This window comes from Coturnix japonica, chromosome 1 (genome assembly GCF_054131305.1).
Source record: "Coturnix japonica strain WE chromosome 1, WE-NBRP24, whole genome shotgun sequence".
In the NCBI taxonomy this organism is placed as follows: Eukaryota; Metazoa; Chordata; class Aves; order Galliformes; family Phasianidae; genus Coturnix; species Coturnix japonica.
In genome coordinates, this window is record NC_140663.1 from 100506353 (window position 1) to 100533961 (window position 27609).

General features: G+C 45.8%; 1 protein-coding gene and 2 long non-coding RNA genes across 4 annotated transcripts; 2 read left to right on the top strand and 1 right to left on the bottom strand.

Annotated features, from left to right (window-relative positions):
• The first annotated feature begins 170 nt into the window (after positions 1-170).
• On the top strand, positions 171-3605 carry CRYAA (crystallin alpha A). 2 transcript variants are annotated; one of them, XM_085529893.1, is made up of 4 exons: positions 171-450; positions 1373-1495; positions 2531-2775; positions 3367-3605. In XM_085529893.1, the coding sequence occupies exons 1-3, from the start codon at positions 262-264 to the stop codon at positions 2738-2740; spliced, it is 522 nt and encodes a 173-aa protein (XP_085386019.1). In that variant the 5' UTR covers positions 171-261; the 3' UTR covers positions 2741-2775; positions 3367-3605. The 2 variants fall into 2 exon arrangements, with proteins under 2 accessions (XP_085386019.1, XP_032305051.2); XM_032449160.2 differs by having other exon boundaries at positions 2531-3605.
• LOC116654393 (uncharacterized) lies at positions 2881-26071 on the bottom strand. Its single transcript, XR_004309624.2, has 3 exons — positions 25888-26071; positions 8718-14920; positions 2881-7264 (listed from the first exon to the last, which is right to left on the bottom strand). It is a non-coding gene; the product is annotated as an uncharacterized LOC116654393 (long non-coding RNA).
• On the top strand, positions 8986-20316 carry LOC146762607 (uncharacterized). Its single transcript, XR_014939741.1, has 2 exons — positions 8986-9125; positions 20026-20316. It is a non-coding gene; the product is annotated as an uncharacterized LOC146762607 (long non-coding RNA).
• Positions 26072-27609: the final 1538 nt, after the last annotated feature.

Sequence of the window (27609 nt, forward strand, 5' to 3'; positions counted from 1 at the left end):
CTCCAGGAGATCTGGCGCTGGTTCCCACCAGACTGTCATCCCCAGGTCAATCTCCGCATTTCTGCTGACCATGTTGCCTTCGTCGTGAGATCATGTCTTTCCAGAGAAATCCCACTAATGCCTTCATTCTGCGAGTGCAGTATATATAGGGGCAGCCTTCCCCGGGCTGCACTGTGCAGGCCAGCAAAGGCATCGCTGTCCTCCGAGCGGTTGCACAGCTCCCTCGCTCTCCTGTTAGAACAAGACATAGCAGCAGCAAACATGGACATTACCATCCAGCACCCCTGGTTCAAACGCGCCCTGGGACCCCTGATTCCAAGCCGTTTGTTCGACCAGTTTTTTGGAGAGGGTCTCCTGGAGTACGATCTCCTGCCTTTGTTCTCCTCCACTATCAGCCCCTACTACCGGCAGTCCCTCTTCCGCAGCGTGCTGGAGTCGGGCATTTCAGAGGTAAGGCTCCTCACCGCCCCCTCCTTTGCCTTCCTGTCCTTCTCCACACCTCTGCTGGCTTCTTTCTGCCCAGTGTTTTCTGGAGCGGGGCAAAAGCTTTAGCCCTGTGCTGGGGCCATCAGATTCAGCCTGGGCTACCATACCCAGCCTCCTACCCCTTCTGGGAGCCCAGATCCTTAGCTTGGGAGATAGCTGCCCTTCAAGCAATGGAAAGTTGTTTGGCTCCCTACTGTTCATCATGTCACATACCAGAATTCCTGTGTTGCCTTCACAGTTGTCAGCTGTTTGGTAAGGGAGGAACTGATGTTTCTCCCAGAATAAGTGCCCACGAGCTGGGCTCTGCATTGGAGAGGACATGGGCGAGCACAAGCAGGAGTTTCTCCAGTCCCCTTCTCTGCCTTGGCAGCTCCTCAGTTTTTGCCAGCATATACTGGAGGACCTAGGAGCAGTTCTTCACGGGCATGAGGAGCAGTGGAAGCTGTAGTCTGAAGCTCAGGGACTGGGGCTGTCTCTAGCCCTCTGGTTTCCTCCCAGAAACTAGCTACAGAGCTGAAACTATGAAGACATTCTAAATTGCTGAAAGGACAAAACACATGCTGTCACAGAGTATTAATTTTAATCCCCTCTTGCTACTGGGCACAAATACTCAGTGCATCTGGTAAATTTCTAAGTGCAGTCAAAGGGGTGTCTGGCAAAAGAATAGGGGCAAGAAAAGTTGCATCTGCCCAGGGCAAAAGAAAGGGCGCTGCAAATACCCCCAGAGTCCCTGATGTCTCACTCTCACACTCTCACTCTCACAAGGCTGTGGATCAGCCTGGCCTGTAGCCCCTTTAGAGAGAACCGTATGGCTGTTGGCTTTTGAGGCTGATGCTGTCTTTGTGTGTAAAGCCTGGGACTTAATTGCTAACAATGTTCCTTTCAGGTAAGGTCTGACCGGGACAAGTTTACAATCATGCTGGATGTAAAACACTTCTCTCCTGAAGATCTGAGCGTGAAGATTATTGATGACTTTGTGGAAATCCACGGCAAGCACAGTGAAAGACAGGTAAGTGGAAGTAAGCGGGGTGGTTAAGCAACTGGGCAATCAAGCTCTGTTTTGTTTCATTCCAACATTACCCAAGGAAAGAAAAAAATCAAAAACAAAACCAGCCAAATAAGAGGAGTTACAAATTGTCATTCTTGGCATATCCAGCCCTGATGGAGCCCAGATCTGATCTGATGGCAGTAATGAGCTAATCCAGCTCTCCTTTCTTTATGTTTGACCATCATCTTCCATAACCATCAGATGACAATGTGCATTGTTCGCTAATAACACCAGGCCAGAAGAAGAGTATTATTCAGTGCTGCCACAGCATGGATGAGTTTTTATAAGCCAGAATTATTAGGGGATACAGAGTTTTCATATGCTGATCTGGAAGAGAAAAGCAAAACAAAACAACCAAATGCCTCAGGCTTGGAAACTTTTAACACATATGTCATGGAAATATTGGTGGATATTGAAAAGTGAGTTATGCTAGTGGGGGGTTAATTCTTCTCCTAAACTTTCTGGACTTAAGAAAACTCTAGCCTGGAAACAGTATTCTTGTGTGTGTGTATGTGTTTTTTTTAAATATAATTTTTATTCTTTTCTGAAACTGTTACTACAGAGAAGAAAATCAGCCCTTTTCATGGCTGAATTAAAAGTAAATGAATAAATAGATGTGTTTTTTTGATAAAAAAAAGGTGGTCCATGACCATATCCTTTGGTTGACAAAGTGCCTCTGCCTATTAGGGAAACACATGTGAATACACGCATTGCTCTTCACTTTGTAGAGCCTCAGGCTTCCTCTTTGTTGTCTTTGAAATCAGAGGCCTTGACAGCCCACAAACAAATTTAAGTTACACTTCTTTTGAGGTTTCAGTGTGTCATGAAGGGACACCTGATCCTACAAACCTACCAAATAAAACAAAAAGAAGAGATGCCCCGAGTAAGGTCTCAGGTCAAGCCAGGTTCAATGCAGACCATTTCTGATGAATGATAGACGATAGGGAAGGGTGGGCTCCAGGGGCTTCTGACAGGGCTTTCTCCTCTACATCTCAGGATGACCACGGCTACATCTCTCGTGAGTTCCACCGCCGGTACCGCCTGCCCGCCAACGTGGACCAGTCCGCCATCACCTGTTCCCTGTCCAGCGACGGCATGCTGACCTTCTCGGGCCCAAAGGTCCCCTCCAATATGGACCCCAGCCACAGCGAGAGGCCCATTCCTGTGTCCCGGGAGGAAAAACCCACCTCTGCACCTTCCTCCTAAACCCTCTGCGGTACTCAGGCTGCCACCGGCTGCAGGTCTCACTCCTAGAGCCATTGCATAGATATCAGTGAATACATAGAGGGGTTTTTCTTCTGTTGTTGTTTTTTTTCTTCTTCTTTTTCTTTTTTTTTTTTTTTCTCCCCTTTATGTTTCTTTTCTCCCGTTGTATGGAATGAGGTGCTGGGTGAATGGCTGGTGGACTTTGAGGCATAAACCTGCAATTCAAGCTGTCAGGATGGCATGGATTTCACATGCTGCCGTGCCAATTCAGTTGCCAACAGGGTCTTCCTCTGGTATAGTAGTCCACAACCACCACCAGGCAGAAAGGAGTGCACAAGTAACACCATCTTCTGGTGCACAAATGCTTGCAGTGGGACTTGGAGTGGGGTAGAAGCCCCAGAGACTTTTTCTATCCCACACAGTTAACTGGTTACTCCAAAAAACACAACTTGGCCAAGCCAAGCCCTACACTGGGATACTGTGTATGTGCGACGAATGTACCACAGGTTCCTTGCAACCACAGGACAGATAATAACGTGTTATGTTTGAGGGTCACAGCATATATTTTTTTCTCAGCAAAGTGTTTCATTGTGTCTGTTCACACCACCAGCCTGTCACTTCCTTAGGGACATCTGACACAAGGACAAGTGCATCTTTCCGATGTTGTAGCAGTGGGGAGAGAGGGGGCTCACCGCTCTGCAGAGGCTTCAGACCGCACCAAACTCTCCCCAGCCTGTGCGTATCACACCCTTGCTCCTGCCCTCGCTGTAATTCTAGTGTAGCTCCATCTGACCCACTGGTATCTGGCAGTCAACCTGAGAACTCAGTCCCTGGCAGTCAATAAAGAGATATAGGAAACACGCAATTGGCTTTGGGGGTTTGATTTTTCCTTTTCAAAGGTTTTGAAGTGGAAAAGTGAACGTGGTGCCTTGCGCCACTCGGAGGATGCACTTTCCACCACATTCTGTAATTATTTTGTGTATTTGCCCTTTCAACTTCCTGTTATCCTTCACTGAAGCAAAACAAAAGGATTAAAAAACACAAAGAAAATTCTCAACACCCCAGCACTGAGCCATTTCTTAAGCTGAGGAGGGAGACGGTTGTTAATCAGAGAGCAAAGCATTCCTGTGAACTCTAATACTATTTTAAACCTATTTTTACTGTGATTAATTATCAGGCAATTCCAAAGCTTTCAACCAAAAAATGTGCCATCTCTAGGGGAAATGCATGAATGAGCATGTTTGGGAATAGGATGGCGTTGTACTGGGAGTGAGCTGCTACTGCAGGGCTGGGAGGCTGGGAGAGGTCATGGTAACAAAAGCTGCCTCTTTCTGTCTCACCTGACTGTAAAGGGCCAGTGGCCACTGCTCCTTTGCCTTCTGAGGCACCTATTGGGTGCTGGCATCTCTCCTTCCTGGCAACAACCCAGTGGAGCTGGGAGGAAAGTATCAAGCCATTCTCATGGCAATGCATGACAGGGGATTGGAACTAGATGATCTTTAAGTTCCCTTCCAACCTAAGCCATTCTGTTATGCTATGAAAAATTCTATGATCCTATTAAAAATGTGAGGGGCTGTTATAAGCTTCTGTATGAAGACACGCTGGTGTTTTGTGCAGGGCTGGAATGTGACCCCAGAGGCCTAAAGCTCAAACCGAGGCCTCAAGCATAAGGCACCGCTTCTTCTAGTTATGTGGTTTTGGGATACTCCTCCTCTTTGTTGCACTTGGCTCTGCAAAGACCATTCACTTCTCTGGGATTAATGTTCTTTTACAAAGGTCTTTACAAACCACGATCACAGTTTCAAGAGGGAGCTTTTCTGTACAAATTCACCTGTTAACAAGGTGTTGCTAACACACTTCAAGTACTAACATGATTTCTTGAAAGGTTTTTTTATTAGAAACTCAACAATGACTTTGTTGTGGAGTGAAAGGAGACCTGCCTTAGGGTGCTGATGGCACCTGGCAGTGTCCAGACAGTGTGGTGGATGGTAACAGCACCAGGGCTTATAAAATGAGAACCATAGAATATCCCAAGTTGGAAGGGAACCACAAGGATCATTGAGTTCTGGGGATGGTACAGGAAAGTCCCTGCACAATCCAAACAGCAGGACTGCAGCCAGGGATATCCCATCCCAGTTTGGATTAAGAGATTAGCACTTAGATTGCGACTGACTGACACTTTGGTGGAAAAACATGAGGTTGGGTTATGGTACAGGCGTTCATGGTATGTGTAGCAAAAGCAAGGTAGAAATGCCTGAGCCTGCTGCTGCCAGTGGAGGGCAGCAGGGATTCCACCTGTGTAAGGTGCGAGCAGAGGGAAGATCTGCTTAGCATGGTGAGGTAAAGGAGCATCAGGGAATGTGAGCAGAGATAGATGAGTGAAGTAACTGCCCGCCGTACCTGCAAGAAAGGCACAATTTCCATTTAATTAATGGAAATTATAAAACTGAGTCTCTATGGGTAAGGATAAGGGGGAAGGCCAACAAGACTGAATCCTAGTGGGGGTCTGTTATAGACCACCTGAACAGGATGAAGAGGCTGATGAGGTGTTCTCTGAGCAGCTGGCAGAAGTTGTGCAATCACCAGCCCTTGTTCTCACGGAAGACTTCAACTTCCCTGATACATACTGGAAATATAATACAGTGCAGAAGTCATCCAGGAGATTTCTAAAATGTACAGAGGCTCCAGGAGAGAAAGAGAGTCTACCTCCTATGGAAGTAGGGATAGGCAACTCAGAGAGAGTACAAAGAAATTGTTAAGATATATAGGGAGAAAATTAGAAAGGCAAAAGCCCAGCTTGAACTCAGCCTGGCCACTTTAGTAAAAGATAAAAAACTTTTTTTTTTTTTTACTAGTATATTAACAGTAAGAGAAGGGCTAGGGAGAATCACCATCCTGTATTGGATGCGGTGGGGAATGTGACCACTGAGTATAATGAAAAGGCTGAGGTTCTCATTCATTCTTTACACCTGTCTTTACAAGTCAGATCACTTATCCTCAGGATCCTTTCCCCCCTGACCTGGAAGTCCCACAATTCAGATGGAAATAGAGACTTACTACTCCATCTGTATTGTGTTAAGTCCATGGGGCCAGATGGGATCCATCTAAGGGTGCTGAGGGAGCTGGTGTAGGTGATTACCAAGCCACTTTCCACCATCTATCAAGTGTTCCTGGTCAACTGGAGAGGCCCAGAGGACTGGAACTTTGCATCGTGGCTCCTGTCTACAAGAAGGCTCATGAGGAGAATCCAGAGAACTACAGGCCCCAGTTTTGTTTCCTTGACACCTCCAATGCTCTACTTAGAGATGCCATATCAACGGATTTAATACATGTATCTGCTCTGGGAAAGAAAAAGACAGCTGAACAAAGTGATGGCTGTTTCTGACCACTGAAATCGAGCAGCTCCGGGAGCCCCGTGACTGGCCAAAAGATGGCAGCAGCCGCATGTCTTTGGGATTTCATGGCCTTCTGCTTGAAGGAAATGCCAAACAGGAAGGTCACGTTTGGTATTTTCCTGATTATCTCCTGACTATTCCTCCAGCGGTGTCTTTATTTTTCTTCTTCTTTTGTTCTTTTTTCCCCTCCCAGCAGCAATTACTTCAGTTTTCTTTCTCCTTCCATCACTGACAATGCTCTCAGAAGGACGCTGTGTGATGGATGAAAACAAAAGGGATGGAGTGAGCAGATGTCTCCCAAACTGTTCATCTCCTTCCCTTCAGAAGTCACCTGAACATGGGCCTGCACACCCTGCTGGGGCAGGGCATGGGCCACAGGGTCCCATAGGTGCTTTCCCATTTCACCCACCCTGTGATAAGGATAAGGGGTAAAAGGGGTGTTCTGCTCCTCCATATACAGCACATGACCAAGCCTGGGATGCCCAGCTGAGGGCTGGCACGACATTTGGCTCTACTGGTGTTTATCTCGAGATAACCCACTCCTTGAGATAAGCCACCCTGAACCTATGGCAGTGCTCAAAGCTGAGCTGTTACTCATTGAGAGTAACCTTCTTAGTGGTTTTCAGTGCTGCCTAAGGAAGGCCTGGGCTTTAATTTCCTGCTTTTTCACTGTTTGTGTTTGTTTTTACTTAAGAAGAAGTATTCAGGACATCTCACCTCGTTTTGGCTGGTTTGGCTGGGAGGCTCCTTGGGCGTTTCACCCACCATAAACAAAGCATGTCAAACCCTTCTCAATGATGCTGACTTCACAAAGCATTCACTAACAGCCTGGCCTTTTTTCTCTGATAATTTATGAAGCACTTCCAAACAGCCCACAAAACAGCAATGCGGAACGCTTGGCTTAAATTTATGTCCTCAGTGGGCTGCAGGGTGAGGGAATCCATGCAAAGCTTTGTTTCAGAATGTGAAGGTGTCAGCATTTTGCTTGCAAGGTTCACAACACCGCAACGTGATTCTGTATGACAGAAAGCAGAAGCACGTCTGGCTCATTTGGCTCCATGGCATTTTGGCTTCTCCTGAGTGCTCCTTTTGTCCCATTGATTTTTGGTGTGGCAGCTGCAAGTCTCACCTGAACATAACACAAAATGAATGCCCTGTCACACCAGTGTGGAGAAAATGGAACACAGTGAACTTCATTAGCAGTGGCAGAGTGATTCAGTGGAGCCAGTGAAAGGGATTTTGTAAAGAAAAGCAATCGCTGATGATTTTTTTTGCTTGGCAGGAGTTTCTCTAGCAGCACAAACCAGAGATGACATCCTAGGGCGAGCCCCACGGGCTGGCTTTGCTCTTCCAGCAACAAGTAATCCCCTATCATTTTAACTCATTATGAAGGAGAGCACAGAGTGAGAGAAACAGAGACTGGCCTGAACAGAAGATTCAGACAAACAGTGGAAACAGTGGGCGAACCAGTGAAGCTGCCATAACATTCATTTCTATCATACAGAATCAGAGGATCATGTAGTTGTTTGAGTTGGAAGGGACCCTTAAAGGACACCTGGTCCAGCTCCCCTGCAATGAACAGAGAACAGCTATATCAGATTGCTCAGAGCCACATCCACCCTGACCTTGGACACCTCCAGGGATGCAACATCTAGCATCTCTCTGGACAACCTGTGCCAGTGCATCACCACCCCTACTGTAAAAAACTCTTCCCTTATATCCAACCTAAATCTCCCCTCTTTTAGCTTGAAATCGTTTCTCCTTGTCCTATCACAACAGACTCTGCTAAAGAGTTCTTCCTTGCAGCTCCCTTTAAGGGAGCTCCCTTTAAGGTAACTAAGGGCTGCTCTCAGCCCTCTGCAGAGCCTTCTGTTCTCCAAGCTGAACAGCCCCATCTCTCTCAGCCTGTCCTCGCAGGGAAGGTGTTTCCTCCCCCTGATCATTTTTGTGGCCCTCCTTCAGATGTGCTCTAACAGGTCCTTGTCTCTCCTATCTGCCTAGAAAAGAGCAGCCTGCATGTGCTCCCCCAGAGATCAGACAGATAACTCTGAGACAAAGCCTCCAGCTAAATAAATACCCACAGAGCCACTTATTTCTGGTTCAGTAACACAAACTAAAAGGAAAAAAGAAACCAAACAAAAAAACCCAAAAACCAAAAGAAAAACCAAACAACTGAACTAACAAACCACAAAACCTAAAGGCGATACGTGTTTTCTTATGGTTTGATAGGATAAAGTGCAGAAGCTGCCCTAAAATCCAGAGTAATAGTAAATGCTCTCTGAGAGCATGCAGCAGTACTCAGTGTGTGAATGCTTTGCAGCTGGACTGTAATGTTCTGCTGCATGGAGCTGAAGCATGGAGCGTGCCAGTGTTGGGGGCTTAGGTGTAAGTTCAGCTTCTCATTCCAATTCATGCCTGGTTCATTGTGGAAAAGCAGCCTAACCGCGTGACTGGCATTTGAGTTGTTAATATATCATCTGGAAGTACATTGATTTAGCCAAAAGATTTGAAAAAATTAACAAACAAACAAACAAACAAACAACAATGACCCCACAAGAAATCTGAAGCTGACAATGCTTTACCTATAAATTTTGCAGTGAAGCAGATGGTGTCAATGGAAGGAACAATGCATATCCATAGAAATTGTGGTTTTGTTTGCACGGGCTTTTCATTGCCAGCTGCTGCAGGATGGGCTTGCGTGCATGGATGCCTTGGGGAGATGGCGTCAGCCTGATGTGACCAGTTACCATGTTGAGGCAACCTCTCCTGCAGGGCTCTGCTGTGCACCCTCACAGTGCTTGGGGCTCAGAGGAGTTACTCAGCGCCTGTCTGCACTGCAGAATAAAGTCCTCCAATTAATCAGACATAATCTCACGTTTCTTAAGCATTTGAGGTGAAATGCTTTCTTTATCTTGGAAAAGAACCAGGCTTGGATGCCTCCAGCATTTTTTGCCATAGTTGCAATAACTCAGGACACCACCAGGTCAAAGGTTTGTAGACAAAGGTAATATTTTTCTTTATACCCCCTGGCAGAGCTGAAAAAATTAGAGGATGTTTTGGGCATGAAAGCCCATCTATGAGTCACTGAAGGCTTTGAGAGATGAGCCTTGACCAGGGTTGTTATGGTGGGTTAGACATTACCCCCTTTCAAACTGAAGAAATGCTCTGTTGGTGTACAGTACACAGGTGCTGAGGTTGCTTTCTGAGTGGAAGTAAACTATTCCCAGTGTAAGGCAATAAAGGTCTCAAGGCAGAAGCTGTGCCTAGGTGGAACTCCCCTCTGACATAGAATCACTTAGGTTGGAAAAGACCTTTAAGATGACCTAGTTCAGCCATTGTTTATTACAGCTTTTATTCTCAAATATGTCCAGGTTGCAATGGGAAACCAAGAAACATGTCCCTTCTACCAATGACAGAGTGGTCTGGTGACATTTTGGTGTGCCTGTCTTAATGCAGCTGTACTTGTCATCGAGCACTAACCACACAAGACATCTGTCTCCTCCTTCCCCTTGAATCCCAGAGCCGGCACCTCTCTGTCAGTACAATAAGCATCAGTTTTCCCCCTTGCTTTCCCTTCCCCAGCTGGCCAGGCTCAGCCAGTTCTCAGGACATATCCCCGCTGACTGCTGAGGAGTAGCAAAGCCGTATTGTTTTTCAGCTGAGAAGGAGCAAAGAGTGCACCCTCACCATCTCCAGCTGCTGACATTAACAAGCTATCGCTTTACCAGAGCTGGTGTGGATACTGTGACACTGCCATGCTGAGGAACCAGCTGGCACAGCAATCCAGCAAAGCCTCACAAAATTCCATGGCCTCTGGCCAGAGCTTCCCTGCTTCAGCAAAAGGCTGCTGCTGAAAATAGGCCCTCCTTTCTAAAGGATGGCCCCTCTTGAATATTTGGTGTGCCCACAGTGCGTGATAAGCAGGTTAGGTACTGTCAGCCTGCTGAGAATAGGATCCTATGGGGAGAGGGAGGGTGGCAGTGCCTGTTCCTGAGCCAGCTGGGACTTTTAGCACCTGTTACTGAGATAACCACTGTGCGCATGCACCAGGGATGTCTGGAGTCATCAAGGTCTTCTGTCACATTTCCAAGCAGTGTCCTTCCTGCGTCCGCAAACTCACTGGCTGCCACTGAACCTGGTTGGCATTCAGCACTGCTGTAGAACCCTGGTTGTATATTTACTTTCTGTGCAGCTTGTTCTGGCTTAGCAGGAATACACCCTGTGCCTGGAGAGGGCTGGCGGAAACATAAGCTCTCTGGCTTTTGTCCTTTAAATGTCAGAGAAAAGGGCACAAATGAGTTGCAGAAGATGGGGCAGACAAAGTGGAGGCTGTGGAGCTGTCTGCCATTATGACCTACTGCCATTATGAACACCTAAGGCTTGGGTCACCCAAGGCCCATCCTGCCCAGCAGGGGTTCACAGAAGGTTTTCTCCCCACACCTCACTGCACTCTGGACCGCAAAGCATTTCCTGACCATCTTTAAGCCAATTTAGATCAAGAGGACAAAAGACCAAAAGCCATAAACTTTGCTACAGTACAGGATGATGGCAGGTGAGATCCAGAACTGCACGTGCAATGTTCAGCTGAGAAAGGGCTTAGCATCAGGTTGTGAATGGCAAGCTCTATGGCCCGAGCATTCTGCAGTCCCATTTCTGGAATGTAAGGATAGGATTCAGCTCACTTAACTTGGAAAATGGAGTTGGACACACTATTCTAGGTTTGAAAGAGTCTCAGAGTAAGGAGTAGATTTGGCTTCCATAACCCTTCTACATTGCTCACTTCAATCACAGCCTAAGGTTATTTTATAGTTTACAAGTGGAAGGCGTTGGCTCAGGCCTGCTTGAGAACTGGTCTTGAAATATTTGTGAACCTCTCTCTCAACTTTGATTTTGTCTCACTCGCTTTATTGGCTTAAGAGGAAGTACAATATTTATGCTGTGCCATTTTGCAAACAAAGTTTGCAAATGGGGACCTAAAACACCGGTGCTGGTGTGGAAGCATTCTGCAGTCCCTTTGTCTGTAATTCCCATCATCATGGAGATCCTGACTCTGGGTTTCCAATATTTACTTGAATCTCCTTTTCCTGGAAGATTTAAAACACAGGTTTCCCTAGGAAAGGCACCTTCCTTCTTTGGTCTGAGGCCTGTCCAAAACTTTCTGAGTGATGACCTGGACACAGACCCATGGTTTCCTAAGGTGGAGAAGAAGAGGAAACTGTAGGAAATTGCATTGTCTGAATGCAGCAGTCTTCAGGGAAGTAAACAGCAGATTGGAAGCTGAGACTGATGCAGCTGAACACGCAACAGGGACCTTGTGTCCATGGAGAGTATTGTTCAGGGGAGGATGGGAAGTGTTTGTGCTCTTGGAGTGAGATCTAGATCCTGCCACAACAGGACAACTCCAGGTACCTCGTGGGTTTTCAGTTAATACCAGGCCACAGAAATTAATTGCTCCCTGTGGGTATACTCAGCCAGCATGTCCTTGACCAAGAGTGCTCATTTTCAAAGTCCTGCTGAAGGGCATCCTGCAAAGGTTTCAGATGCTTCTGGCTGATTGTGAGGTTACTGAGGTCTTTACGTGCTGGGAAAAACAAGCTGGTGTCATGTATACTCAGTATGTACTCCATGGCTGAATTTTCTGTTTTAATGGTCCATTAAAATCCAGCCCTATTCAGTTGCACACCTTTGTCACTGGTAATAGTGTCACTGTATTTTAAACTGCATTCTCCATATGGGGACCTCCAGGTTTCTGCGTAGCCCTCAAGCATTATTTTTTTTTCACACTTTCTCTTAAAAGGAGGATTATGACCCAGAGTGATCAAATCTAGACCAGACAAAACAGCTAGACACGGTTCAATGCAACCTTTTTGTGCAAAGGCCAGACAGAAGATGGCTTTGCAGAGTTCTTACCCAACTTGTACTCAAAGCAGTGGAATTAATTTGCAGACGTTATTCTTGCCTATTCACATCACTGGCCACGTGGTGCTAGGTTATGTATTGGGTGAAAGACTTCTGACACATCTCAGTTGCTCTTGAAAACTGGCTTAAAAGTAGCTAGACCTTGTTTCTGTAAAGCCTTTTTGATTAGGGCTTCATTCACCCAATCAGCACTGAGACCAAGGAGGCAACTGAACTCTGGCCCATTTGTAGATGTGATGAGGAATGTGAGAGCTTTAGGTCTCCCAAAGATGCCAGAAGGACCTCTTGGATATTGCCCTCATTCCCTCAAATGACTTTGATGGACATAGCTCAAATTATTTAAAATGATGAACCTCCAAAGAAATGAGGCAGGATGTCATCCCTGTGGGGAGGTATTTTGAATGATGAGCAGCCAGAATGTTGCAAAGAATCAACAGATAAATGGGAAAAAGTAATGTGGGCTAGATGATTCAGAGGAGACGAGAGGTTCAGTCTGGGTTGAGATGTGTTTGTACACATGTGGGAAGAACGTACATCAGTATTAAACTTTGAATTGCTGCTCTGTCAAGACATTATCACAATGGCTGTGGAGAAGTAATATCCTTGGGAGGTTTATTTCATGGCTTGCAGACAAGGGACTATTGACACAAATCTAGAATTGGTACCTCTTTCAGAAAATTACTCTTATGAGAAGACTCATTAGAGATAATATTCTCATTTCCTTTCTGGCAGCAAGTTTGCAAACTAAAATAAACAGTAGGATGCTCCTAATTGATGGGAAAAGACATATTCCTATATTGTAATCCAGAGAGATAATATATATTCATTTTTCAAAGCAGTGCAGGTCATTTATTGGCACTGTGGCTTTGTCCTTGGCAAGATTTTATTTAGTGTGTGTGCAGAGCACAGCCTTATACCATGATGTGAATTCCCCACTGGACAGCTGAAGGTTTGGTTTTGATCCATGCTCTGCAAGAGTCCTCTTGTTTCAGGTCTAGTTACAAGCCCTGGAGTTGCTAAGCTTCACTAAAGTGTTGGCTCATTAAGCATAGGTGAGCCTGAGATGAGAATCACATGAGTCTGGGCCAAGATTAGGAAACCTCTCTGCCTCTTAGGAAGGCATTATTGCTTTGGGTCAAGCCAGGCAAGAGGTCCATTAATGTTTCTGACTGAGACAAAGCAGAATGTAAGGGATGTGTGCCAAGTCCCAGTGCCCACTGCCTGTGTCTTGTACAGTTTTTGTCACTGCAGTTCTTAAAATGAGGATGTTTATTTCTCAGTGGTATAACTCAGCTTTGCCAATGGGATTTTGGAGAGACTTTAGAGGAGTAAAGCTTCTCCCTTGGCCAGCAGTCGGTTCTGCCTGGCTCTCACCCAGGACAACTCTTCTCTTGTCCCAGTTAGAAAATCGTCCTGCTCTAAGGGGAGAGATGTTTTCCTCAGTTTCCACACGCTGCGGTGCCCTGAGAACACACATAACATCATGTTTGCATTAAAAAATGCTCCTAATTCCTGGTGCTGTGAATCTGTAACAAGTCACCTGAGTGCGTGTGTTTTTTGAAGAGTAAAACAATGATCAGCCTGGTTGGGGAGCACGCACCCAGCTTGTATCAGCAGCAACAGGAAGCTGGGAGCAGCCAGTGCTCCTTGGTTCATTGGCACAGTGAGGACACGGATCCCCAGGAGCCTCCCCACAGGCTGCCCCTGCCCCAGTCTGCCCACACTTGGCACTGCTGGGCTCTGCCAGGATGGCCAAGCATGACTGCCTGTTGAATGTCACCTCACTGTGTGAGAAAGGCTGTTGGAAGTGGCTGAGGTGGACACTGAGCCAACCTCGCTGTTGTCCTTCAGTGCTTGACGCAGGCCATTCGGTGCAGCCATCACATGGCAGTGTTTGGAGATCCCTGAAGCTCCAGGTCACAGTCAAGACTGGCTCAGCTGAGGTCAGTGAGTTTAACTGCGGTAAAACCAGGGCATGTTTTCTCTCTGGGAAAGGGCAGAAGTTGTGGCAAGGTATTTTTCTTAGAGACAAAGCAGCCACTGCTCTCTGTGTGCTCTCATTCCCATGTAGGGTAAGCAGATACGCATGGAAGCAAAAGGAAAAAAGTGCTTTCAGTTTAAAAGTATCTGTGCTCAGAGGCAACAAAATATGCAGGCTCCTTATTCGCCACTGAAGTCAAAGCAGGTAAAGTGTATTGCCCAGAGAGGTGGTAGAAACCCTGACCCTGGAGACATTCAAGGTCAGGCTGTACTAGGCTTTGAGCATCCTGATCTAGATGTAGGTATCCTTTTTCACTGCAGGTAGTTGGTCCAAATGGCCTTTAAGGTTCCATTTCAACTCAAATGATTCTGTGGTTCTATGCATGTCCAGGGTTTCCCAAGTGAAATGATGGGAACCCAGCCCAGCCTGAGTGCATTAGCACTGTGGATGGAAGTGTGGTTGGAATCAGGCTGGTGGCTCCCAGTCAAATCCAGTGGACACCTCCTTCTCGGACATATCTCAAGGGTGCCTGCAGGCTGCTGGAGGAGTAGGGACAGAGCCCCATCCCCAGAGCTCTTCCATGGCTTCTGCCTGCTCGCTGCTATGGGAAATCTCATAAGGAAATGTAGGGAGCAGTTTTGCCTGGGTGGAGGTAGAGCAGAGTCCTCAGAATTTGGCTTCCTTGAGGGAGTCCCCACACAGGATCTTCTTGATTGTTTAAAGAAGGTGTTTGAAACAAATACGGGTTCCTGCTTTAACACAGTGAGCTGACACGTGTCCTTCTCTCTCCTTCTCCCCAGGGAAGTGCGCTGGCCCTCCTGTGCCCCCTTTCCATCTGTGCTCTTAAATGAGGCCACAACTTGCTGGAAGTCCTTATAAGGATTCCTGTGAAGAATAAATCAAAACAACATAATCAGATCAAAATTAATTGCTTTTCCACCTGCTTGAAAGTTATCTAAAATAAAATAAAGAATAAAAAAATGAAAACAAACCAGCAACTTCTGTCACTAATCAGCCTGTTTTCTATCTGCTTTTATTTTAAAGTAAAATGCAGGCGAGTGTTGTGATTATCTATTGTTGAGAAATGATTAACTCGAGGAAACATTTGCGGTGGAAGGAAATTTAAGTCAAGTCCAATTTGACCTCAGGACCTGCCAGGAGCAGTGGGAGCACCTGCAGGCTGAGCATTGCCTGGATAGGAGCTGTGCCTGCCTTTCCCTGCTCAGTGAGTCCAGTTCAATAGAGTTTAGACACAAGTTGTGTTGGGTGGTGTTGTGTGGAGCCAGGATTTGCAGTTGATGTTCCTTGTGGGTCCCTTCCAGCTCAGGATATTCTATGGTTCTATGACACATCTCTGCTCCCCAGCAAGACCCTGGAAGATGTGTTCTTACCTGCTGTGCTGCATGTACCATCTATTCACAGGCACCCAGTGCCATGGCCATCCTACTGGCCAGGTTTATTCACTCAGCTTCCCTCCCTGCCCCATCCCCTACCTACAATTAGCGCTAAGCACAGACATGCAGAGACTTTCCAAACAAATTATTGTGCAATTCACAAATCTCTACCTGGGATGACTGCTTGGGTTACCTTATTAGCACTGCACCTGCTTTAAGCATCGATGCTACCAAGTCATATGGAAAAACATGCAAATTCCATGTAGCTTTCTGATAAATTAGCATGCTTCCTGCTCAAATGTGAAGATTATGTATAGAAGGAGAAGTATTTACATAATCTGACTAATTATTGAAGTAAGCAAATTAGGTGAAAGGATGACTAGGAATGGGCATGAGCATCAATTCAGTCATATGGAAAAAAACTGATGTAGGGATAACACAAAGGGTGTGTGTGGTTTGTCTGCATGGTGCTTGGGGCATGGAGCTGCCTACCTCCCTCCTGGCAAGCAGGATCATCTGCTATCTTCCAGGAGTATTTCTGTGATACTGTACTACCTTCCCCTGTGCCGTTTCAGCAGCACCCTTTATGCCCAAGCAATTTAAGTAGACAAGAAACTTGCCTGTGCTGCAGAGTGAACTATGCTATCTGCCTTCGAGAGCTTGGCACGTGTCCTTATGGGAGAAAATGAGAGATCAAGCGTGCAAAAAGCAACCAGAGCCATTTCTCAGACAAGCGCTTGCTGCACAGGCCATAGGAAATATATGTGCAAGTCCTGGAGCCAAACGTATGGGTCATGTTCTCCCTTCAAGCAGCATTTCATCATATCTGGAAGTGCAGAGCATGGGCCAAAAGAGCTGTCTGACACACTCATTTAGTAAAGGCTACCCATTTACTCCCTATTTTTTTGTATGTCACAGTTTGACTTTTATCACTTTGGAAAATCATTTGAAAATGCTCCCCACTCTTCAGGATGGCCTCATTTTTCATGTCATTCCAGGGCCCTAACAGCTTGGGTTTTTTTGTTGTTGGTTTTGCCTGAAAAGTGCAATTAGCACTTTGCTCACATTTGTTAAGGTGCTAATTTAACTCAGGGGACGTTTACTTTCCTAAATACGTGCTAATAGTTCTCTGAGAGAGAGAGAGAGAGAGAGAGAGAAACCGTGTAGAGCAGGATGGAGGCAGAGAGAAAGCAGCAGACAGAATATTTTTAATTGGATCAAAACGATGAAATTCATTTTCCAACTCACCTCCGGTGCCTTGGACAGGCCTCTCACTGCTGCACTCCTTGCCAAAAAGGCACACTTCTCCGAGAGAAGTCAGTTGATTTTCCTTCAATCCAGGGCATTCAATGTGCATTCAAACTACTCTACATACAACTGAGTTGTCAGCAGTATGCCCTTGGACTGCACACGCTTTAGAATCATACAATCAGAATCATATCATCATAGGATCATAGAATATCCTGAGCTGGAATGGACCCATAAGGATCATCAGGTCCAACTCCTGGCTCCATACAGGACCATAAAAAATCAGATCATATGTCTGAGAGCACTGCAACCATCATTGAAGCATCTTCCTTCTCTTTTTATTTATTTATTTATTTATTCCTTTAATTTACTTATTTTTATTTTAAGAGAAGCTCAGGTCCAGGCCTGGCAATTACTGTTGAACCTGTTGAATCTAACACACAGAGGGGTTTGTTTCTCTCATGTTCTTCTCAGAGTTGTTTAGGAAAATAAAAGCAAGTTTCAGTAAAAAGGGATTTTGGAAGAAAATATTCCAAACCCGGAGGAATGTGAGCATCACTAGACAATTCTGACAGCTCTTGCCATTATTATAACTTGAACCATCAGTTACAGCTGAGCCCCCAGTGAGCTCTGGATCTGTGAATACATGTACACAAAGTCTTTTTCTTCACCCTCATTTTGCATGACTTAAGCCATAGCTATTCCATCATTTCCTCAGCAGCTTATTCCACCGTCAGATGTACATGGATCACCCTGAAAGTAATGCCTCCTATTTACTTCCATGGAAACTAGAAGAGATACAAAGAGCACAATAACACAGCTGGATAGAGCAAATTCTCAGCTACACAACACTATTTGTCAATATAGTCACCACCATTCGCTATGCATTTTTGCCAGTGATGGACAAGAGCCTGCATGCTGCACTCATAAAAATCTGCACCCATGGAAGTGAACCACTGTTTCACAGCTGCTGTGATGGTGTTGTTGCAAGGAAAATGTTGTGCAGCTTTCATCAGCCTGAACAGCTGGAAGTCAGAATGTGCCAAATCCAGACTATACTGTGAGTGTGGCAGGACAATATGCTTCATGGTCTTCAAACTGGTACCTGGTGTTACCATGCTGAAAGAGAAAGATTGTCTGTTGCACCCATTAAGTTCTTAAGTTCTTAAGAACTTTGTCCTTTTGTGAATGAGGCCACCTGAACCACATTCATCAAATGACACGATGCAGTCAGGGGCTGTAATGGGTTGCCTGGGGAGTTGGCTGGGTCACCATTCCTGGAGGTATTCTACAGCTGCTTAGATGTTGTATCGAGGTAAGTGGTTTAGTGGGGAAATACTGGTGGTAGGTGGATGGTTAGATTGGATGATCTTGAAGGTCTTTTCCAACCCTGGTGAATCTATGATTCTATAATTCTTCTCTAGCTGACTCTGGAAGTTTGAGCCTTCAGCTTAGTGTTGTGATGAACTGGTCAGAGTTCAGGTTCTGGGAAATCCAGAAGGATCACCCCTTTCCTATCCCAGAAGACAGCACACGTCTCTTAACCTGCTGAGGGCTGCATCTTGAAATTTCTCTTCAATGGGGAATTCACATGTTTCCACTTCATGGGCTGCCATTTTGACTCTGGCTTATAGCGGTAACAACATGTCACTTTTAATGATGTGATCCAGAAAAATATCACCTTCTGCCTCAAAGTGATTCAATAGGTCTTGACAAACTTAATTTGGTATAGCTCAAACATTGCTAGCTTAATCATCTTCTTGAAAACACAGAAGTCCCCAGTGAAGGCAGAGACAAGGGGACAGTCTCAAATGCAAAGTGATCCCTTGTGATATGAGGGGTGAGTTCCAGCATAGGGAAAATGTGATGGGGCCAGGTGACTGCTGGCTGCATGAGAGTACCTTTCAGAGGCCATAGGGCTTTGCTCAGGCTTGAAAACCTCTGCAGCTACTATTTCAAAGGACACCAGCACCTATTCGGGAAAGAGAATGCATTCTTCTTTCGCAGAACTTCTACCCATCCCACAGATGTATTCATTTACATACCTTATCTAGCCTTCCTGCCTGAAACTATTTCCACATATTTTCCTTAGCCCATTTAAATTGCTTTTATACCGTGTCTAATACCCTGCAGGTCCCTTCAATTCACAACTGCTGTTATTTAGTGAACTGCTCTCCCTAGGTCAACAGACTTTCATTTCAGGGTAGATAATCCTCAGTATATCCCCTGCGGGAGGTAGGGTTCTGCTCTGCAACCGAGAGACTCTTTGTCAGGGTAATAAACTGAGAGCAGGATTTAGAAGAAATTACCTCGGAACAGAGTCCTTTGCCACAACTTTTTATCCCTTCTTCGAGTCATGTTTTCCTAAGGGCTCTTCAAATATAGGGATCAAGAATACATTTTATCTTTGCAAAATGAAACAAAGCAAACAGATGGATTAGTCTGTTAGTAGAAAAGCGCATATAAGCAAAGGCCACTACGAAGGTGGAAAAAACCGCCTATAAGTAGAGGTGAAAGAGTTGTTTTCTGACAGAAAGAAAGAGTTGTTGCATGGCTTATCTTAGGACAACAATGGATTTGAGTTTGAGGAGCTTTCTGAGGAGGCCCTTCTTCACTTACTGTTATCAGCCTCTAGTTTTCTCATTGCTCTCTTGTTTCAAAGGTAGGCATTCTAAGCAACGAAGTATCTGATATCCATCTTTCCCGCTTATAGACTGGCTTTAAAAAAGCAGTATAATTTTCCTGATCCTTACCTCTCCTCTACACCTTTATGGCACTTGATATGGTCTGATTAGTTCATACAAAGAAAGCAAACCTAGATCTTAGACAAAGTAAAGCCTCTGGGTAATGCTGTTTCTGTTTGTAAAAGTGTCTATGAATTGTGGAAGCTGTTCCCTGTTGGTCCAGAAATGCTAAGGCCTTGCAAAAATAAATGACCTTTGATGCTGTAGGCTTCTGTTGATTGAATGCGGAGCAAAACATGCTTGTAAAAATCTCAGCAGCACAGAGCATTTAAGACCCTGCACTGTGGGCACTGGACAGAATTTATTAATGGATTAAGAGAAGTATTTTTACAGTCCCTAAGGGCTTCCATGATTTTGCAAGGCAGAGGCACATACAAAGCACAGGGGTGAAAAGAACTCCTGGGCCACTGAATTCAGGTTCCTGCTGTGGATGACAACCATGTCCTATAAGTCTATACATAAATACTGACAAGAGAGGCTGGCTGCCTCTCTTGCGATTTGGAGAATATTTTAGGGCCTCACTTGGCTTTAAAACTAACTTCTTTATTCCTGATTATGTTTAGTTGTTCTGTTTAAAAAGGAGTTCTCTTTTTCTTGACTTCAGTGTGAAGATGTAGAGGAATGCATGAACTCAGGCTTTTCAGCCTCCCCAGCATGCTGGAGCCTGGTCTATGCCTACTGAGGTCTGTTCAACACCATTCAGCATCCTCAAGGGGAAGAGAATACTTCAGGATCTGATGACAAAGCAATGAATCCTCCAACTCCTCTGACAGACCCTACTGTCATTCCAGACCTTGCAATGAGCCCTGCAGTTGTTCCAGCTACAGGTCCTATGGTTGCTGCTTGTATTGCGACAAGAAAAACATTCCTCCTGAGGGAGGTGCATTCTGCCTGAGTTCTGTGGTCTCTTCAGCTTCTGCAACAGGTCCTGTGGTTGCTACAGCAGGCCTTGAAGATGCCACAACACATACAACTGGTCCTGTGGTCACTCCATCCCTGTGACAAGTCTAATGACTGTTTTGGTTTAACATGGCAGGTGGCTCAGCACCACAGTAATTTGTTCAATCCCTCCCTTCCCAGTAGGATGAAGAGAGTATTGGGACGAAAAAGGTAGAACTTACGGGTTGGGATAAAACTATTTACTAAGACAGAGAAATGGGAAAGGGTAATAGTCATAACTATATATGCATGTAAATCTATATAACAAGTGATGCACAAACAATTAAGCAATTGCTTCATTCCAGTTGAAACTAAGATATCCTGTAAGAAAAGTGCCATAAGATGCTGCTGTGTGCCTGCCTAAGGTCAAGTCACTTCACTGGAAGACGAGCAGTGTGCATTGTATATTCCTTCTAGACTCTTGAAGTCACTGGTATAACAGTGTTCATTCTCTTTTCTTTCAGTTGTGAAAACATCATCTTAGGATAGGCCTAAAATATATATTAAGATCAGTTAATGTGTTCAGAGATAGAGGTTAACTTGATCTCATGGAAGACTTTCACCTAACCTATCTTCCCTTTTTACAGTCCCACTTGGAATTATTCTTTACTGAAACAATTATTCCGAGGGAGTATACATGACTGAGATCAGTTCAATGCACTGTAATTTCCCTGTTGTTGTGCTTGTTTTCACTATGCAAGTTACTCTACACCCATATGAGGCCAGTCCTTGCTGAAGGGCATTCTACTCCTCCTCACCTGGTGAGCCTCAGTCCAACAATCAGGGGTGCAGTCAGTCTTCAGCCTCAACTGACTAGACTGATGTTTTTTTGCCAGATGTTATGAGGCCTTGACATCCATGCAGTCTTATAAAACATGATGAAGAGCAGCAATTTTGCTCACATTTGTCTGCTCTGTGACTTTTCCAATATTGTATACCCCTCCATAGGGCCAACAACCTCTGAAAGGCTGAAAACTATCCTATTTTTTTTTTTTAGTTTGGGTGCAAGACCTAGCAATCATTGCTCCAGTACCTCTCTGTGCATTTCCTGGGGATGCCTATGCATTACTTTGGTACAGAGAGACAAGCACAACCCTTGACAGACCATCACATATGCTCACTGGCAGCTATGTTTTTTAAGGCTCTATATAATTTTCCACCAGAAGTCGGGCAATACAAACTGAAATAAATAGTAAACAATATTTATGGCTTGTGCCCACTGCCTGATTTGTCTTCCTGTCAGCCTTGCCTCTGCCAACATCATCTGAAGACAATTTTCCATTTCAGTGAGAAGCTAATCTGTGAAAAAGGGGAGGAGGAGACCAGAAGAACTGGGGTCTGCTGACAGTAGAACTGTCTCAGTGGAAATGCAGGCAATGATTTCTTACCTGTTATAGTAAGAAGAAAGAGAAAGTCAATACAGAGCAGAGGAAAATCAAGTGTTTCAAGATTGCCATCTGTTTCTTAGTCAATACCCAAACCTTTAATCTTGTATATTTCTCCCTACCCAGTAGCTGCTTGGATTTCCCTCCGTGCCCATCCAGTGCCCCCACGTATTTGACAAGAGATAAGAGATGAGAGAGGAGGCAAGAGAGCCATTGCTCTTTCTTCTGAGACTGCCACTTCCACAGATTTTTATATAAAACAAACATTTTTATCTACAAAACAAGCAGCTTATGTTTGTAAGACTGCTACTGAATGAGTCAAATGCAAACAAAAACCCTTTGTTGTCTTGACCAAGAAAGGAGTTCAAGAAAATTAATGGGAAGGTCAAGAAAATTTTGGCTTTTTGATACATGGCATAGCCAATTTTTCCATTGTGCCAGTGGAGTCATGAGTCCCAAAGACAGAACTCATGCTGTGCTCAGCTTTTGTGGCATGCCAGGTGGTGGAGTGACCATCTCCATCACTTAGAGATGTAGCCAGGGACTAAATGATGTCCACCTCCTGAGCTCCCTGTGAATTTCCATGAACAAAAACCCTCTAGTGAAAGCCCAGAAGGAGTTCAGATTTCATCCAGATCAACCTTTCAGGAGTTTCTCTGCTCTGCTTGAGGAACCTGACCTCTAGCCACCCCTGGCTGGGGAAGGCGGAGAGGAGTACAGCTCTAGCACTGGTACCCTGCCTGGGGGCTCATGTGCCACACAAAGTGGTATTACACTGAAATCTTGGGTGGAGGTGCTAAGTATCCAACTAAAATGCCTTATCTCCACAGACCAAGACATTCCTGTGCCTGCCATGGGCTCAGCCATAGAACAGTAGAAGAAGCATAAGTAAGAGAGCAGGACCAACACTGTGCAGCTTATGATAAGCATCAGTGCCCCTTATGCTTTGCTCGAGAGAGCAGCTTCCCATGTTTCTCTGAAGGTCGCCTGTGGTGTGCTGAAGCTTATCCTTAGGGAAGTTTTAACATTTTAATTAATTTATTTATTTTTAAAATGGAATAATTTTTCAAATCCTGTTGCCTGCAATGCTTAGTTGTCCTGTGCTCTAAATGTACAGGGCTCACTTGGGAGATGGTGTCTGTCACATGAGTGCTATAAAATTAATTGCATTCTGTGACAGCCTCTGACATCTCCAGTCCTTCTGAGGCTAAAGGTTGGCATGCATCCTTGGATGCATCCTGGCTGCATCCTTAGAGAATTTCCCCTTTCCAGCAGGGCAAAGCTCCCAGATCAGAGCTTCTACTTTCACCCACGTGAAGTGAAATCAGTGATAAAAACTGCAGAGATTTTGGTGCAGACCTAGACTATACCCAGGAGATTAATTTATCCCTGCTGTGTGCCTTGCTGGTCTCATCCTTTTGCATATGCATGAGAAAACGTCCTAATATGGACACATGCAGCATAAAATAGAGTTACTTACATGCCTGTTTATTGTGTAGCAAAAGAGGTTCCCTTCAGGCTGAGAACCCTTTATTTTCAAGTTTCCAGCTTGTTTTGTTGGGCTGTGGTGTTCCTTACCTACCACTACTGAAACGCTGACACCAGAATTAGTACAAATATTTCAGATAATAGGTTGCAGGCGGAAATGTTTCCTTTGTTCTCAGTCTGATAAAGAAGGAGAGAGGAACAGCGTGTCTGTGACCATAAAGTGAACAGCTGGGCATTCTTGCTTCCCTGCGGCATGCACAAACATATGTCTTCATGTTACTCTCCCAAGAAGTGGCTCTTAGAGACCCATGGTGTACATGCGGTAAGCAGCGATGCTGCTGCTCCTGAGACACCCTTATGTGAATGTTCACCAGTATGGAAAGTATTGCCATAAAACTCCTTCTGACCTTCAGCCACTGTTACAGGGCACAATGGGTGCACACAGTTCTCAAACAGCTGCTTGTAGCCAGTGATCCACCCACACCAACAGCTGAGCATCAATCACATGTGGCTATCCTTGCTTCCACAGCTGGTTTTAGATGTGCTTTGTGCCTTTCCTTTGGCTTACCATCAAAGAAGCAGCACTGTTGTCCCAAACCCCCAGAGGGTATGGCTGTCCCAGACAGACAGGGGAAACGCTTTTCTTATGTCCAGCCTGGGTAGACAGAAAGCAAGTGGGAAGGTCCTGTTTAACTAACTAAATTTCCTTTTATGACAAGGTCACCTATCCAGTTGGCCAAGGGAAGCCAGTTGATGTTATCTTTTTTGGTTTCAGTAAAGCTTTTGATACTGTTTCTTGCAGTATCCTTCTGAAGGAAAATATCCAGCATATGGCTAGACAAAAGCATAAGTCAGTGGGCGAACAATTAGCTTTTTGGTTGGGCTCGAAGGGTTGTAGCAGAGTTCCATCAGACTGGCAGCCAGTCACAAGTGGAGGTCATGGGGAATAAAGTCATCTTCCACTCCTCCAAGCAGCTAACAACATGGCTGCCCTGGCTCAAGTGGAGGAGGTGGGGTATAAGGCTTAGAAACTATTCTTTTGAATGTGTTTTCTTCTGGGTAATATTATCACTGAATGCATTGGGATGGAGCATCTCGTCCTTGAATCACTCTGGAGCCCACCTGTGACATGACTCATGGCCTTGATGACGGGCTTAGGATGACTGAGCCTCATCAGGGCCCTCTGATTAAGCAGCCACCAGCGCTTATGTCATGCCCAGGCTTGCAGGAACCCCAAATATAGAAAATGTGGTTGGACCGAGGGAAACTTTTGCTGAATAAAAGCTTTCCATGGAAGATAACAACCCCCATTCTCCAAACTGCAGTGAGGACAGTAATTGTTAAAGTGATACTCCCAGCCACACCTGCTCCCTAGTTTAGCTGAAAAGGAAGATAATCTGAGCACTTCCAGCATGAGTGCTAATGTAAACAGCCTCACCAACTACTTTATTTACACACGCTCCCACCAAGAGCTCAGTTCATAAAATGCCATTTTGTCCTGAAATGTGTGGTGCTGCTGAGCTGCATCCATTAGGAGGGAAAAAAAAGAGGCAGCTCAGAACCTGGTTCCCCACTGAAGATGGTTTGCAAACCCTGCGAAACCCTGGTCCTGGGCCCTCAGCCCTTGCCCCAGCCATGGGTCCCATGTGAGGCAGGGACTAAGATGCACACATCTGCCTGTCTGCAAAGAGCCGCATCTTTTGGCGGATAGGAAATAATCGCCACTTTGCTCTGCTGGCAGCCAGCACCCCACAGATGGCTGGGTTTGTCATTTTGCATCCCCTCGGAGGCTCTAATTTAAAATTTACACCAACATATGCCCAGAGACCTGCTGGCCTTCCCTCAGCATCGCCAGTGCTTATTCCCTGCTGCCCTGCGCAGTGATGGGTGAGGAATGAGTGACATTTCTGCTTCTGCCACAGGTCTCTTGGCCTCCTGCAGTGGGAGAACAGAACCTTTTTGTTCTGCATTTTTTATTATTTTTGTTTCCTTAGCTCAGGCAGCTGGAGACCAGGGTGCTTCCAGTACAGTTATTTAGCCACATGACTCCCATTAACGTCAATGACAATTGCACAGCCAGAAGTGTGCACATCCTGTTGAAGATTTACCCCCGGGGTTAAAGCTTTGCAAAGACTCTCTCCTCCCCCTTACAGCCTTTGCTGCTGTCATTTCATAGGGAGAAAACTGGAAGTTCCTGCACAAAAGGAGCCAGCGCTCATACAGGGAGTGGAAATTTTCACCGGGCAAGTGTACCGTGCCCCAGGAGCTCTCCCTCTGGAATGCAGTGCCTGCTGGAGGAGTTATTTGTCCCTCTGACAACAGCCATAAATTTGGCAGCTGGGAGGAGCCATTATACTAGTGTGACCCCTGGTAGAACACAGCCTGTGATTTGCACACCTAGCACAGAACTTCCTCTGGAGATCCAATAAATTTGGGGAAAAGCAGCCAGTCCTGACCTAAGGGCTGCGGGAAGCAGTTTTGGTGGTTAATGATCCTCACAACATGAGCACACATGCTTCCAGTCTGAACCTTCCCACTGATGCCTCACTGCACCTCTTCTGCCCAAGGCTTGTTTCCCTGGGGTGGCTCTCAGCCCCTGTCACCTCCTTGCCTCCCCCAGACCAGGGGAGCAAATTGAATTTCTCCTGTGTTACCTGTCAGCTCGTAGCTAGGAAGCACACAGACCAGGCATAGAAGGGAAGAAGAGCAGGCAGCCCACCTGGCCACCTCCATGCCAGCACCCATGATCCAACAACTTGTCTCCCTTATGCCATCACTTGGAATCATAGTATCACAGAATGGTTTGGGTTGGAAGGGAGCTCAAAGCCCACCCTCCCCATCCCCTGCCATGGGCAGGGCTACCCCCCACCAGCTCAGGCTGCCCAGGGCCCCATCCAACCTGGCCTTGAGCGCCTGCAGGGATGGGGCACCACAGCTTCTCCGGGCAGCTGTGCCAGTGCCTCACTGCCCTCTGGGGAAAGAATTTTTTCCTCACATTTAACCTAAGTCTCCCTTATTTTAGTTTAAAACCACTATCTGCCCTCCTGTTCCTTAGCTCCCTTCAAGTACTGGACGGCTGCAGCAATGTCTTCTAGCGCTCTTTCTTCTCCAGGTTGAACAAGCCCAGCAGCCTCAACCTTTCTCCCCAGGAGAGGTGCTCCTACCCTCTAATAGTCTTTGTGGCCTCCTCTGGACCCTCTCCAACAGCTTTGCATCCTTCTTGTGCTGGGGGCCTTAAGTCTGGATGCAGTACCCAAGACTACATCTTGGGGATCTGGCATCTCCCCAAGGGAGGGCCAGGGTGTGCTGCAGAACAGGAGGAGGGGGAGGGTAACAAGACTCTGCCTCTGGGAGAGCGGGAGGCAGATGTGAGTGAAGGATTCTCACAGGACCAGTTCTTTGAAAGTAATTTTAGTTAGTTGGATGCTCTCTTTCAAGCTGGCCCTCCCACTTATTTGGGAAAAAAAGCAAACTATTTTAAAAGGGTAAAAAAGAGTGGAATTAGTCTGCATCTTTTCCCTTGGAGGTCATGGTTTATTTCCAGCTGCCACAGGACAGAATGCTGTGTGAGCCTGGATGCTCAGCCCCTGATCTTTTATTACCTGCACACCTGGGTCAGTACTAGACAGAAGGTGTGAGAAGGTCTCCTCATTCCTCACTCTGTACTCCCGCCTGCCCTGCACACTCAGGACAAGCAGCAAGGTAGGAGAGGGCAAGAAGCAGTGAGGTAGGTATTTAACCAATCTCACTCCCATGGGGAAGACAGGCTTGGGAGAGCTGGAGATCTGCTGTGTTGAGCTCCTCAATGTCGTATGGGGCTGGTGGCTTTGTCAGCTTGGCAGTGGGGTTGTAATGAGGGGCAGATTTCCACAGCTTTGCAGACAAAGAGAAGTACAACCTTTGGTGCTGCTTGAAAGTTGCTCTCAGTAGAGGCCTTAGCATCCTGGAGCATTAAGACTGAAGATATTCTGCTATTAACTCCAGAGGAAACTGCAGAGTGGGGAGTAAAATGCAGCCCCAAGGCAAAAGGTGATCTCCTGCATGAGACAGCAATTACTCTCCATTTAACCCTCCTTCTCTGACAGTCCTGTCACTGTTGGAATAAAAAAAAACCTAAATCACACATTTATAAAAGGACAGCTAAGGTTTTCTGAAAACCATTCTTCAGCACAGGAAAAGTCAACTGCTATTTTCAGTGCAATCACTAATCCCAGAATTCCTCCTCTGCAAGTCCCCAGCATACCCTCGTATTTGTCCCTAAGGCAAGGTTAGGCTGACCATCAGGGCACCCTCAGGAAGTGGTGTGTGGGAGGCAACTGAGGAAGAGGGTCCCCTGTCATGCTGCACTCTGACAGCAGATGTACTAATGAAAGTGT